The 15,582-nt window shown below is 37.5% G+C and overlaps 1 protein-coding gene across 3 annotated transcripts in view; it reads right to left on the bottom strand.

Moving 5' to 3' along the window:
- CNTNAP4 (contactin associated protein family member 4) overlaps positions 1-15,582 on the bottom strand; it is a 223,157-nt gene that overhangs the window by 24,718 nt on the left and 182,857 nt on the right. For all 3 annotated transcript variants that reach the window (XM_073225716.1, XM_073225717.1, XM_017667920.3), the window contains exons 16-17: positions 8,556-8,726; positions 7,616-7,834 (exon numbers count right to left, since the gene is read on the bottom strand). In XM_073225716.1, coding sequence (XP_073081817.1) covers positions 7,616-7,834; positions 8,556-8,726 — 390 coding nt within the window. The remainder of the gene's footprint in view (positions 1-7,615; positions 7,835-8,555; positions 8,727-15,582) is intronic.

The following is a 15,582-nucleotide window of genomic DNA, read 5'->3' as shown; positions in this document are numbered from 1 at the left end:
TTTACCACATGATATTAATGGTAGAAATAGATACCAGGTAGAGAAGGTCAAAGAAGCGTATATTAACAGGAAAAATATACACATGTGTGAAATACATGTATTTGTAATAGAGGGGAAGGAAACCAACACATAGCTTTGTAAACAGGACTTCCAATTCTGCACTTGAAAAGAGTTAATGTCTACCTAATTAGTTTGATATCTTTAAATTATCAAAGAAACAGTGTCTAATTAAGCATAAACATTTGTTTCATACACATATTGAGCATTTCTACTTTACCATTAGGTTTCAAGCTAATAACCTTTTAAGACGTAACTTATTCTGGAAAACATAGCTAATGTAAATAGGATTGGGTTTGAAAGCTTAATTAAAGATTCTAGGGACTTACCGGGGTTAGAGTATGTCCAATTAAAATGAGCTGCAGTTTGATTAATTGATTCTGGATGTTTCCACTGAGCTATTATGTTTGGAACTGTCTTCCAATTAATTTCCTATCAATTTACCTGCCATGCTATATCAGATATAATGAATTCTGGAACTTCAAAAACACTGGGTATCTTGCAAAACGAATGCCTAACCTTTCTCTGTGAATGAATAAAACTGAATCTGTTCACACACATGCCAGTATTGGGGTGTTGCCCCTAATAGGTGTGTTTGGTGCTGAGTAAAGACTGAGTCCAATCCTTTTATCGTGCTCATTACTCTCAGGAAGTGGGTCTGTGACAGATGCCATGGTCACAGGATTCAAGCTGGCTCTTTCCTATGCCAAATTTTTTTGTAGCAGGAAGACCTTTAATTTCTTAATGGCAAATTATTTATGTGCTGTGCTTGAATATTATTGAGGATTAATTGGAAACAACTATGCATTTGCCCAAGGGCCTTGGAGAAAGAAAGAAATCAAGAAGCCCACAGTTCTCTTTAAAATTTTAAATAGAAATTTGTCTGGCAAGTATTATAGGCTCTCCCTGACAGGGCTCTGTGGCTGAGGAAGGCAGGTAAGGCCCTGGCCACAGCAGTTGGGGCAGGAAAGCACTGGGGCACCCAGGCTGGGGCCCGTCAGCCAAGGGACTGAATCATGCATCGATCCTTTCCCCACCCAGCCATCCTGGGGGAAGACTTAGCCTTGCAGAAATGGCAGCATGAGTTAATGGAGAGGGCTATGGAAATGGAAGCCTCGCTATGGTTTTGCCATGGAATGTCCTTCACTGAGCAAAGCTAGGAGCAAGGGGACTGTGTTCTCCCTTAGGTTCAAAGAGCTGCTATGGTTGAAGGAGGCGGCTGGTGTAAGCAGCAGGGTCACAGGCAGACTCTCCATCACTTTTCCCTGAACCAGAGTCAGCGTGAGAACATGCCCAGCGCTAGGAGCGGCAGGGAAAAGTGGGTCTATTCAGACTTCTCTCATGTCAAGGCCTCTGGTGTGACCCTACAAAGGCCTATTTTAAAGAAATGAACAGTCGGTGGTATTGGTCATAGTCTTGTCTCAAGAAATCCCATTCGAATTCTGATGTCAGCCAATGGTCACTAAGATTTGTTCACTGGACCTGGAAAAGGACACTGGGAGCTTCTTAGGCTAATCATGAAAAAGACATCTCACGGAGGGGAGAAGAACATAGTAAGTGATGTGATTCCATTCAAGAGAAACTGGCTTTTACTGCCCTGTACTTTGGTAATGGGGGGAACATACTTACTACAAAAGAAAATTAGATTGAAACAAAAAATATTCAAACATAAAGCTGTTTGATCTTCACTTTCAGTTCCTGTAATTTGGCCTATCAAAAGTAAACTGAAAGCAAAAAGAAAAACACTAGAATATATTATAATTAAGAACTTCTGTTCACCAATAGGCACACTTAACAATATGAAAATACAATCCACAGAAAGAAGGTATTTGTAAAAGATTTCCCTGAAAAAGACTGATCCAAAATACACAAAGAATTTCCACGAATTTATTTTTCAAGAAAGACACCCCTGTAGAAAGTGGACAACAGATTTGAACAGCCCCATCACCAGAGAGGATCTCCAATGGTCCACGGAGATCTGGCTGGGCCTCCTAATGCTCGCCATTCGCATACCCTGTGACCCAGTAATTCCACTGCTAGGTATACACCCAACAGAAATACAAGCAAATTGTTCACCACAAGGCCAGTACAAGGATATATTTGTCATATACAACCTACCCAAATGCCCATCCACAGTAAATAAATGTATCTTTGAACTGGTACTGCCAATGGCCTCAAGAGACCCCCAGGTGATACTGATGTGAAAATGAGGTTAAGAACCAACCTTCAGAGCTCCCTCATGCTTACAGCTCCACATTAACCTGTGTGTATGGCACTTAGAGATTATTTGCTCTAGATACTCAATAAATATTTGTAGATTTGATGCAATTCAAATGCAATGACATGTCTTCTGAGTTTATGTCAGGAGTTCTTACTTCTCCTTCCAGTCTCAGTCATGGAGTATTGAAATGGAGTTTGCCCCGTGTAAAAACCTGTCAGTGAAAGAATTTGCACTGCAAACAAAAATTGCAGAGTTGGTTGAATGAAAATCAATTCAAGGCTAATTCAAGAACCTTCTAAAAAGAAAAATGCTGAGTTTACAAACCAAAATAGAAAATGACCACTGTCACATTTCAGCTTTAAAAATGATTGATTCTGTTTTCTCCAACACTTCCGTGCCTGGAGAATGTTTGTGAGCATATGATAGCAGCAGCGTCTCGATATCGAGTCCTCAGTGTTAACTAGGTCAAGTGCATATGTTTAATACATCAATTAGCGTCACGTCTCTAAACTTATTTTGAAGGTAATGCTTAGCACCTCTGAACCAGACATGTCATGAATCAGAGGATATGCCATAAATCACACGCAGACAAGAGAGGACAAAGTGAAAGAATGGGAAAAGGTCGGCAAAGACCCAGTGCCATAAGTAAGTACAAGAATGGAGAAAGATGGGCTGCGACTAGTGTGTGAGTCATCATTTGTATTATGAAAGCAACATAATGGCTGCGATTATTTGGGGAAAGAGGGGAGATGTCCACTGCATTGGGGTTTGCCGTTTCTAATCCGACTATCACATTAATGTTAACTTTTTTCACTTTTTCATATGTTTTTGTTCATTATTTTATTACTCCTTCACTCTGCATGGCATCCTACAGTTTAGATTAGTTGCGATAATTGTTCTAATATCTGGAACTACAGGGATTGCTAAAAATCCCTGTTCTGTAATTCTTTGCGAGTAGGCTAACACTAGCTGAATTTCTGAAACTATCATCTTATTCCTATTTCAATTGTCATAAATAATTATTGCCCAGTGGAATCATGTTTTCAGTCATGCTTTCTACTTATTTGTACTGATTGCTCAGAAGTAAAAACTTTAGTTTTACCTCACAATTTCACTCTGAAATGTGAACACTGGTTTGGAAGACAGAATGAAGCAAGCAATGGAGAATATATATCAGAATCTTTCATGTTATCCTATTACAGTGGACTCTTTTCAGAGACTGCCAAAAACTTGTATCTCAAAAAAAAAAAAGAGTAATGTCAATAAATATCATCAACATAGGCCTGGCTATGAGGTGGAGAATATAAAGTTACCATATATTAAAATTTCCACAATGTTTTACTTGTAGGTAAAAGCATTAATGATAGTATCATATCTTTATGAAGATAGAAACATATTTCTACATAATCTCAAATTTCTAATGTTTCACAGCATAGGGATTAGAACATAACTTTATTTGGTATTTGAATTATTCCACCATAGTGTTAGTGTTTTCTGCTAAATTTGTGTACAAACAAGAAGGTACATTTTTGGTAAACTTACTAAATGTTGGAATAATAACATGATCTATCTTAGAGTGATTAACACTAACCTGATCTTTCAGTTTTGTCCTGTGTTTAAAAAGAGTGTTTTCCATGTGGCTTAAACCCTTATCATCACCATTAGTGTCTGGATTTAAACATTTTTACTGGGAGAAAAAAGTTTGCTGAAAACTGTAGACCTACTCTTTGCAATTACGTTTATCTCATTCATTTGTCCTGAAACACAAATACAAACGGTAGTCATTATGCACACTTGGAAATACTGATTAACCATAATTATTTTTAAGATGGACAGGTGAACTACAAATTACACTCTTTAACTTCTAAGTTAGGGGAATGAATTTACCCTTTAAAATTTGAACCAGAAAATAAATTGTACCAGATTAAAGCAGAGACTCCCAGGCACCCAAGGAGTCATCAGCTCCAGGTGCGGACGTAACTCAAACCTAGTTGAAGGTATTACTAGGTGGGGAAACCGATTCCAACAGCAAGTTCCTTCTACATCGGACGTGTGCTGGCACAGAACACATGAACAAGGAAGTGTGACGAGGTGGGTGTGATGATGGGGCGGGTGGGCTCTCACTGACGGAGGGGAAGAAGGTGAGATATTTAATATGGACTATAAGAAGGACCAGGGATCTTGGGCAGCCTGGCAAGGATATGTTTTGTCGTACAGAATCTAGCTTGCTGGTGTCAGGGAACAGCCTGACTCATACTACAAGTCAGAATAAAGGAAGAAAACAAGAAAAACTAACTTCAGTTGAAATTAAAAACTGGAAAATGATGTGAGGATCCCAGAGATCTGCAGAGAACTGCCTTGCCCACGAGGACGTGACCGGGGCATGTAGTAACACACTGAGCAGTCCGTTGCAACTTGTGCGCGTCCACGTTTGCAGAATGCCCCAAACTGCCTCATTCTCCACCTCAGCCCTGCCACCCCTCTTTCTCACGGGGACCACTGGAGCCTGCTTGTACCTCTGCCCTCCATCCATTCCTCACGGCAGCAAGAGGAAACACGGAGAGGGTACGTTTGATATGCCATTCCTCTGATCCCTAAAAATCCAGTCCCTCACCAAGGACTTACAAGGCCAGTATGCAACTTGGCAGCATTTCACACTCACACTGGTTCTCTCCTCCAGCCACGATGACCTGCTCCGTGCTCCCTGACTAGCGAGGGCTCATGCCCACCGCACTGAGCATGTTCGTCTGCCTGGGATTCTCTGCCTTGAGATGTTCACAGGGTTCCCTGTCTTGTTTCATCCGGCCTCCATTCAACTGCAAGGTCCCAGAGAGCGCTCCTCTAGGTGCCCACTGGAAACAGAAGCCCCAGTCAGTGCCTGACTCTCTACCCTACTTTAAAAATAATCTTTATCATCATCTGAAATTATATATATGTACATATGTGTGTGTATATATATTGTAAACACACACATATGTATGCATGTGTGTATATATAATATAGATATATAAACCTATATTATATATAGATTTTTGTTTTACTTTTTGTTATTTGAACTCTTATTGGCTGCCTCTTGTCTCTTCCACTGAAATATACTCCTCTCAGGAAGGCAGAGAATGACTTTTTGGTCTTAGTAAGCGCTATGTTAAATTAGCTCTCATTGTTACCGATTTTTTACTCATTTTCACCCACTTTCATTAATTCAGTATAACCTTTTAAATTATCATTTAACTTCCATTGAATCTTCCTACTGGGAAGAAGTATTTCATTCAGAAGTTAAAAAAAAAACTATTCTGATTTGTTTGGTAGTCATGTTGTAAATTGATAAATTAATACTTCGTCTTATACGTATTATTTTATTAACTTGGTTAGGGCCCTTTCCTAAGAGAATGGTCTACTCTTGTGGTAGAGAGGTAGAGATAAAAACAAGAGCCCTATGTGGCCTCTTGACAGCGGATGATCAGCCTCTACCTAAGACTGCCAGCCCTTTTTTAAACATAAGTCCTTTTTAATACCATCACATTAACCATGTCAATTTACTCAGTTGCCTGTAAGTAGGAAGGGGAACTGCAGAAACAGATTTTCATTAATAGCAGATGTTTTTCAGGGATTTTTCTTCTGCCTTTTTAAAACAAATTTCCAGCGACTTAAGCATAATAAAGATTTCCGTTTTTAAAACTTTCACATAACACAGTCATCCTTGAATTTGAACACATACAGGAATGTCAAAAGCCTAATCAGCTGCCTCCATAAACATGAAATCTCTCAGATTGTTATCAAAATTGTGACCTGTGATTGATGGCAACAGACTCAAGTCGGTCCTGACGCAGGATTCTGATATCATGACAATACTGCCCTCCCTTACAACTCCCCGAAATTAAGTCAAGGTCAGGGTTCTTATCTGACACAATATAGACATAGACTCCATTTCTATAAGGTTAAAACTCACACCAAAGATGAAAGGTCTTGTGCAGGCAAATGTAGCAGATTTCACTGAAAAATCCTAGGACTGTTCCAGCCTTCTCAATGTCCAAGAACAGTAAGGCTATTTCCAAGATACTGACAGATTTTAAATTGCCATACCTTTTGTTGAGGCCACGTCACATTTTTTTTGTAATTCAAGAAATATCTATACCAATATCCTGACTGAGCCTCTAAGATGTTTTTCTTCTAACATGTATTTCTTCTCATGTATTCTTTATTATTTCCATACCCTTAAATAAGTCAGTCAAGTGGCCATAAGATCATGATTAGATTGTCTATTCAGCGCCTTACTCATAGAAGCTGTTCATTAAATATTTATTGACAGAAAGAATAAATAATAGAAAAAAATGAGTCCATAAGCTCATTAGAAATCCCACTATATCACAAATAAGCTTCATCTTTTGCAGTGAGAAAGTGTTAACAAAACAAGTTATTAAGCAATAAAATGGGGATCTGATGTAATGGGGATCTGATTAATTTTGTTCTAGAACATCACTCTTAGAAATGCTTGAAATATAATTTCTGATCATTTATTATTTATCCTGCTTTATAGTGTTGTGCATTTACATTAAAATATATGAAAAGTGATCAAGTAAGAGATAATTCCTTGAACTTTACAGTCTGTAAGCTCTGTGAAGTAATTAGCAAAGATGCAAAATAAAACAAACACATCAGAAGGATTCCACTATCAAGTGCATAAATACCAAGTGAATGTGTTTAGAAAATAAAAGGAACAAGGCTTAGATATAAATACAAGGTAGGCAATCAGAAGTTCTCCAAAATATGGGCAAAATGAATGACACCAGCAGGACACTGGTGAGACAGGCCAAGCTATGGGTTTGCACACTTTTCTTCTGCTTTTCTTTTTTCTGCTCTTGGCCTGTTTTTATGGGGATCACTGGTTGGCATTAGCTGGAATTACCAGGAAGGTTCCTGGACTCCTCTGGGAACAGAGATAAACACCTCCAATATAACATGAAAAGCACTAATATAAAAAAAAAAAAAAACAGAAACAAATTTAGAACAGAGCACATAATCTGAAATATTAAAAATACAGATTTAGGAATTAGACAAACAGAAATTTGAATCTCACTTAGTCGGTGGATTTCTGGAGGCAAGTCACTTCAATCCTTTGAACCTTGACCTCATTAGTACAACAGGGATAATAATACCTATTTCCCAGTTTGGATCTGAGGAAGAAATAAAAAACCCTGGCACAGCCTGGAATATAGGTTCTCAATGATCAGGGGTTTGTGGTTGTTATTATCATTATTTTCAGTTGGTATCGTTTTATTTGGCCCATCTCTGCACTTACATGACACAATTAAATAACAAACTGCTGACAGAGCTTACCCACAAAGAGCTGACTGTTCAGCTGTAAAAGGACATGCCCATCAGCTGGAGCGGGTTGTATCTTTGGTGGGAGCTGGTCCACTTGAATTGATGCCTCTTTCATGTTCCTTTCGACTCGAACATGGTGCCACTGATTGTCATTGAAGTGAGCAGGTGACTGCACTGAGATTTCAAAAGGCCCATTCCCCACGTCAAATGAAAAGGTCACCACTGCTGGAGCTGGAAATCATAGATACAAAGAAGCTTGTATCAGGTTAGTGCCTGTGGTGGGGAGCTGAGCTTCAATATCCTTAGGAAGAGCCCCACAGGAGAGCAATCACTAAATATAAAGATAACGGTTTGAATCCTACACAAGGAAACGAAGACATTGATAAAGGACAGACACAGAAGGAGACAGCACAATGTATTTGGAAAATAACAGATTTCAAGAAATTCGCCCTCTGAGTTAATTTTTCATATTGATAAAGAGCAAAGCTATTTAGCCAGGGCCACAAAACTAAACAGCCTCTGGCATTTTCGGTAAAAAAATCATTTAAAATATTTTATTATTTAATTTTATAATAATTTACATAATTTTAAAAGCATGCAATACATATTTGCTATGAAGATACTAATAGCAGTCTAAGACAATGTCAAAATCATGGCTGGTTGATTGACTTTTGCAATTAACTGAGAATTTAATTTAAAAAATGTTTCAATTATTTGAATTTAAAACCCCTCCTAAATTGGTTCTAGAAGATACCAATGATTTTCCCTAATTATCACATGTAAAGCATTAAATTATCTTCTTGCAAAAAAGGCTAACTTTAGTAGAATTTTTTCCAAAGGGACACAATCAAATGATTCAGCTGATAAGGTAAAAACAGAGTACTCTAAAAATTAGTTCAAGGATTTTCTACTAAATAGAATCCCACAGACTGCTAAGAAAAAGGAAACTTACAGAGTAGCTCTATCCGTATAAAATCGGTAATCCCCAGGTTCTCTAAAAACACCCCAGAAGAAGCTGTTGTCTTAAAAAAGAAAGACACATCTGCACTAAGCTCTCCGTGGAAAGTAGGAAAATGAAGGTATGACGCCTCAGTGTCGAAGGAAGCTGAATTCCAAAATGGCCCTGTGTTTTTAAAAGGGAAAATATTTAAAAAGAAAAATTCATGAAATAAACTGACATAATTACATTTTCCATTTTTAGCATATTTATTAAACATACTGCTAATCTATACAAACTCGCTTTTCTTTTTTTTATTAACTATAGACTATACAAGACATGAGCATACAATGGAGATATTACGAGGATTGCAATCCTGGATTCCTTCCAAAACAGGAGAGGGATGATCGCTGCAGAAATGGTCTGAATGTTGTATTTTATATAAGAAAAACAGCCTCAGCCTAAATGCCATCACCTGCCGAAGTGATATGATAAGGACCTGCCAAACATTAATAGACTCAATCTTTACAGCTTCAAATTTTAAACACCTACTTTACTTTGAATAACAAAAACTCTTAGGAAGCTTGGGGTGTTTTTTGTTCTAACACTTCTAACATACACACTTCACAGACTTACACCCTCAATTAACTGTTTTCATTAATAGGCCTTGTGATTTGCTAAACCGAGATTGGCATTCAAAATATTCCCAACTAATTAAAGACAATTACTCTGTACTATGCTGATATTCTTAGGAAAATGCACTTGTCATTCAGTTATTTTACTTTGCTTATAATAGTGAAGTAGATCAAGAGTAGGAAAAAAGGCTCTCAAAAAGTTTAAAAATGTTCTAAATCGGGAGAAAAGGTGTAAAAGGCTGGGGTATAAACTAAGATATGTGAAAAAATTACATGCACTATAAATTTAATAATAATTTCTGTCCAAATATAACGTCTGGTCTTCACTCTCCCGTTCTTTTTGTTGTCTCTACAACTTTCCTTTTGAAAACAATACTGTGAGTCTTAATATAGCAGAAAGTATGGGAAGTAAAATATACATGCAGCGGCATGAAGTGACAGGAGTGAAATCCAACGGATCATGTGTGGTTGATGAGAACGACCATCAGAGAAATGAAGTATATGCATCGTCGCTGTCACCAGCAGGTTCCTGACACACCAAACATCATACACATCGTGAGTTTTAACCCACCGCACTCATAACACTGGATAAAATTCTCCTATCTAAATCATCTTCCTGGGGGAAAGATGTATTGATCCTCTAAAGCTAGAAAACAGTAATTTCAAAACGATGGTTCATTATGTTAGCAGAGGACGGATACCTAGCTAGAGTTAAAAATCACCCACTTGACTCAGCTTCTCTTTGTTCCTTAGGTTTTAATATAAATTCTGGACCAAACACACAGTGCTTATGTCTGTCTTATTTTTTCTGTTTTTCTTATGGACCTGACTCAAAAGTCAATTCTCAGCTCATCTGTGGACAATTTTAGAGCTGAAATTATTCAACTGAGAATATTCTTTGAGGGCTTGGTTTTTTCCTACAGCCAAGAAATTGGATATTATCTGAGTATGTCAAGCCTGGTCCTTGTTTCCATTTCACAGTTATTTCTACGCATCGACATTTTGATCTCTAGGAAAGAATGCAAGCAAATGCAAAATATCAAATCAGGGATTACAATACATTTGTTCTCTGGAAAATTCTTACCTGACCTATTTTTGGAAGGAATTGAATAAATGTCTTTCTGTTGAAATGTTATATATATGAAAATTAAAATAAAGCTATAACATTAAATTATGGGATAATATTAAATCTTACTTATTTGGTCAGCTTATTCAGAATTAAAGGACTAAATTAGATAATATTACTGTAAGACATAATATTTCACTTGTTTCATTTTATATCACAACCTACCCAATAAAATATGATCCAGAAGGTTTTGGGGAACGAGCCGAAGGAGAGGAATAATTCTTTGAATTGCTATCTTTACAATGAGCCCTTTTAACAGAGTGAACACAATTTTATTACCTTAGGAAGCTGAAACATTCTCAGACACATAATAGAACCTATTTTGTCTAGTTAGCAAAGCTTATTGTACAGATTCACAATAGGTAAAAAATGAAGAACATTTTTATTGGATCAAGAAATTGCTAATTCAAAACAGTTATAAAGAAAGCAAAGGCCAATATTTTCATGATCACATACTGTTAATGGTATATGAGATTTCAGCTCTTTACAGACTGTGCTAAGAGCCGAAGACACTGAGCTGCCTCAGAGAAAGGAGGGGCCAGGAGGAGGGGACAGCAGAGCCCAGCAGGGAGCAACAGGCCTTCTGAGGAGAGGAGGGTGTGGCTAAGGTGGTTTAAAACCCCTAGGAAGCTCCAGTCACAGATCTGGATGCAACCACTTGTTGTATGAGTTCAAGTTAGGAGGGGAAGACCCCTTTTATCAGCCCAACAAAAACAAATCATGATGTATTATTCTTTGTAATTAATAATTACTAAATCATTTTCTAAAGGAACTAATACTATATTTCCAACTAAATTGAATATAGGGTCCTAGAAATTTGGAAAGACTCCTTCAGGAATGCCACCTTTTGTCTTTCCAGAATTAAAAAAAAAAAAAACTGTCACAGGTGACAGGATCCTTACAGTTATTTACATAGAAGAGGAAGATGTACTAAGTATTTAAAGCCATATATAAAGTAAAAAGAGCTTGCTTGGGAAAATAAAATTAGTGGAATATTGAGATTACACGTGATTTTTCTAATATTTCTTTTGCTAAACTTTAATTTATACTATTAATAAATCATCCTTTAAAAAATAACAGACTTACAGAGACTGAAATTAGATTAGGGTTTTCCTAGGGCTACGGAATTGGAGGAATTGAAGGATGACAGGTAGGGGAATGGAGTGCAGAGTTCTTCAGGGGTTAATGAAAATGTTCTAAAATTGATTGTAATGGTTATACAATGCCATGAATATACTAAAAGTCATTGACTTTATATGGGTCACTTGATGTGGGTGAATTGTATGGGCTGTGAATTATCTCTCTATAAAGCTGTTCTTAAAAAATATTACTTTTTAAGACAGTATGTTCTACACTTAAAATCGAAAGGCATATGATATGCCAACACTACCTTTCTTTTTTATACCACTTTATCGAGGTATGATTGACTTACAAAAAGCTAATGTATTTAATGTATAAAACTTGGTGAGTTTCATAACACTACCTTTCTTAGAAGTAATTAAAGTAAAATGAAATAGAGAAATGCCAAAGCCAAGGGGTCATTTTCTAGCCAAAGGAATCTTTCTGAATGCAAAAGAATCATTTTAAAAAGCTGGAAATATGGATTTCTTTAACTAGAATTTTTACTTTTGAGATCATTGTAGATTTTCATACGGTTGTAAGAAATAATAGAGAGATTCTATGTACCCTTTACTAGTTTTCCCCAGTGGTAACATCTTGCAAAACCATAGTACAACATCAAAACCAGGATATGACACTGGATACAGTCAAGATGCAGACCATTTGGATGACCCCAAGTATTCCTCAGGCTTCCCTTTATGGCTGCACCCTCTTCTCTCCTGCCCTCCCTGCCCTCTGTAACCCCATGGCAACCATTTGAAGACTCTTCTACAAATAAAGGCATATGGCATGCAGCTCTTTGAGACTGATGTGCTTTTCACTCAGAATTACTCTCTGAAAATTCACCCAGGTTGATGTGTGTATCAATAATTCATGCTTTTTCATTGCTGAGTAGTATTCCATGGTATGGATGTACCAGAATTATTTCAGCCATTCTCTTGTTGAAAGACATCTGGGTCATTTCCAGTTTTCAGCTATTACCAATAAGGCTGCTTCAAACATCCATGCACAGATTTTTGTATGAACACAAATTCCCAGTTCTCTGGGATAAATGCCAATGAGTACAATCACTGGATTGTATCAGGGCTGTGGGCTTTCTTTTTAAAAAAACTGCCAAACTCTTTCCAGGCTGGCAGTGATCCAGTTTCCCAGGAGTGATCCAGTTTCTCCACAACCTGGCCAGAATTTTGTATTGTCACTGTTTTTTGGACAATACATTTTGGATGTTGTGTAGTGACATGTCATTGTGGTTTTAATATACATTTGCCCAGTGGTTAATGATTTTGAGTACCTTTCCATGTGCTTATCTGCCATCTTTATTCCTTCTTCTGTGAAGGGTCTTTTCATGCCTTCTACCCATCGTATCCCCAGCTTGCAGATGGCTACCTTCTCACTATGTCCGCACATGGCCTTTCCTCTGTATTCGGTTGGAAAGCGAGAGCTCTCTGGAGTCTCTTCCTCTTCTTATAAGGACACCAGTGCAAGCAAATTAGAGCCCCACACTTATGACCTCATTTAACTTACCTTCCCTCCTTGAAGACCCTACTGCTTAATACAGTCACATCAGAGGTTAAGACTTTGACATGAATTTTGGAGGTGGGGAAATACTTCGGTCCATAACATCCATATGATAATTGATTGTTTCCCTTTTCTCTGCTGTTAACTTTTGAGGGTTCTTTATGTATTCTAGATGCTAGTCCTTTGTCAGTTCTTGACCCTCATCTTACTTAACCTATCAAGTAACATAATTAATTGTTCTCCTCTCTATGAAACATTGTCTTTACTTGGAGTCCAGAATACTAGCATCGTTTGCCTTTGTCATTAACAGTACATTTTTAGTTTTCTTTCTTTCTTCCTCCTTACCTCCAACTTATCAATGTTGGAATGTTCCAAGGCCCTGTCATTACACTTCTCCATCCACAGTAACTCCTGCTGGTCCACCTTGTGGCTTTCAATATGCTGATGACTCATAAATATATATCTGAAGCCTGGAACTGTAAAACAAATAACCCTACCATTTCTATCTGAATATCCAGTGGCACCTCAACTTAAATTGCTCTGGGACTCCTTTACCCCAGCAGCAATCTTCTCCATCTCCATTAGTGCCAACTCTATGCCTCTAATCGACTGCTAGACCTAACACCTTGGTGTCATTCTTGACTCTTTCTTTTGCAACGTACATCTATCCAGCAGCAAATTCTATTGCTTCTCCTTCTGAACTATACCCATATATAAGTATCATCACTGGCCCATGGCCCAAGCCACCACAATCCCTCCGCTGGGCTGGCGGAGTGAGCTCACCAATGTTCTGCTTATTTCAGTTGTACCCTATTCAATCTCATTAAAATGAAGATCACACCATTCCTCCTCTCAGAATTCTCTGTTTCCTTACCTCATACAGGTTGGAAAAATAAAGACCTTTGAAAACCTCCATGATCTGATCACTAGCTCCCTCCCTGCCTTCTTTTGCTCTTCTCCTCTTTGCTCACCTGCTCCAAACACACTGACCATTGTCCTGTTCTGTGAGCAGCCAGCTACGTTCCCATGTCTGCATGTTACTCCGACTTTTTCCTCTGTCTAGACAGAGTACACTCACAGATATACAGAGGCCTTCTCTCTTAGTTCCTTTGAATTTTATTCAAATGCCAACTTCGTAACAAGCACTTAATGAAAATCCTACTTAAAATTTCCAGCTTCAGCTCCTCCTGCTCAATTACATTGTCTTCACATCACTTACTAGCATCTATCATACCATATATTTTACTTACTTGTTTACTGTCTATCTCCTCCCAAGAAAACTCAAGGTCCAAGGACAATGTATTGGCTCAAAATATATCAGTGAATGAAATTATGTAAGATTTCCTCTGTCAGAGTAGCAATCAGAAAGTTGAATCACTCCCAGGTAGGTTGCATTACATGTATCTCAATAAATAAACTCAGTTTCTTTGGTAAACAAGGAGAAAGAGGAACGGAGAGTGGGGACAAAGAAGAGGGGAAGGGAAGAAGTGGGAAATGGGGAGAGGAAGAGAGGGTAAAAAAGTGGAGAAACATTAGGAAAACTAAATAAGGGAAACCCAAGGAAAGAAACTAAAATATAGAAATTAAAAAGAATTTCCCGATAATGGAGGACCATCAGACATAGTGGAGCTTGCAAAATTATATGATTATCTGTTAAAATGGAATTGATCCTTACTATTTTTAATGGTTTATACATAGTCTGCCAAATGAACAAAATTTTGTCCAACAGAAGAGAAATTAACCAAATCACCAGTCGATATCTATTTCCAGTCTAAGAATGCAACTTCTGCAAAGTTATTTATTGCCAACATGCACCTTTGGTTATTTAATGCATTCTGGGCAGCTGTGATTTCTCAGACAGGTGAATGAGTTGATGCAGAAGAAATAAAGAAACTAATCTCAATGACAAGAATTTCTTATAACAAGAAACTTAGAACAATCCTTTCTGACTATGCAAGTTTTCAGAGTTACTTGATTAGGCAAAAAATTTGTATGCAATGAATTAACTGAGAAGAAACGCATTTAATAAAATAGGTTGAAAAATTCAAATGACAGAGAGTTAAAAGTACTACCTTGTTCAGATTAATGAACCGGGAAAAGAAATTTAGATCATGTTTGCAACAATTTTAACACCTTACAAAATATATGTACATTTTACCATATCACATCTGATTTCAGGAAAAATTAATACCAATGCACAACACTGAGGTACATCCTTGTTAACTTACTGACCTTTAAGGATAATTATTCCTTTAAGTATCAGTCTGAAAAAGCTAATCACCTACAAAGGGGAAAGTTAACGTGACCTTAGAATTCTCCATAGCAATATTCAGGACCAGGAGATAAAGAAGCGCTGTCCACAACTTGGAATGGGGGACCGAGGGAAACGGAAGTGTCTGGTAAATGCATTTTTTGGGGTGATGAAAATGTTCTAAAATTCACTGTGGGGATGACTGCACAACTCTGTAATGTACTAAAGATATTAAACATGCTAAAAGAAGGTTAGATGAAATGATTTCACTCATATGTGGAGTATAAGAACAAAGGAAAACTGAAGGAACAAAACAGCAGCAGAATCACAGAACCCAAGAATGGACTAACAGTTACCAAAGGGAAAGGGACTGGGGAGGATGGGTGGGAAGGG

This window comes from Manis javanica, chromosome 17, assembly GCF_040802235.1.
Source record: "Manis javanica isolate MJ-LG chromosome 17, MJ_LKY, whole genome shotgun sequence".
Classification (NCBI taxonomy): domain Eukaryota; kingdom Metazoa; phylum Chordata; class Mammalia; order Pholidota; family Manidae; genus Manis; species Manis javanica.
The sequence above is the reverse complement of the archived record's forward strand: the minus strand, read 5'-3'. Positions and strand labels throughout refer to the sequence as shown.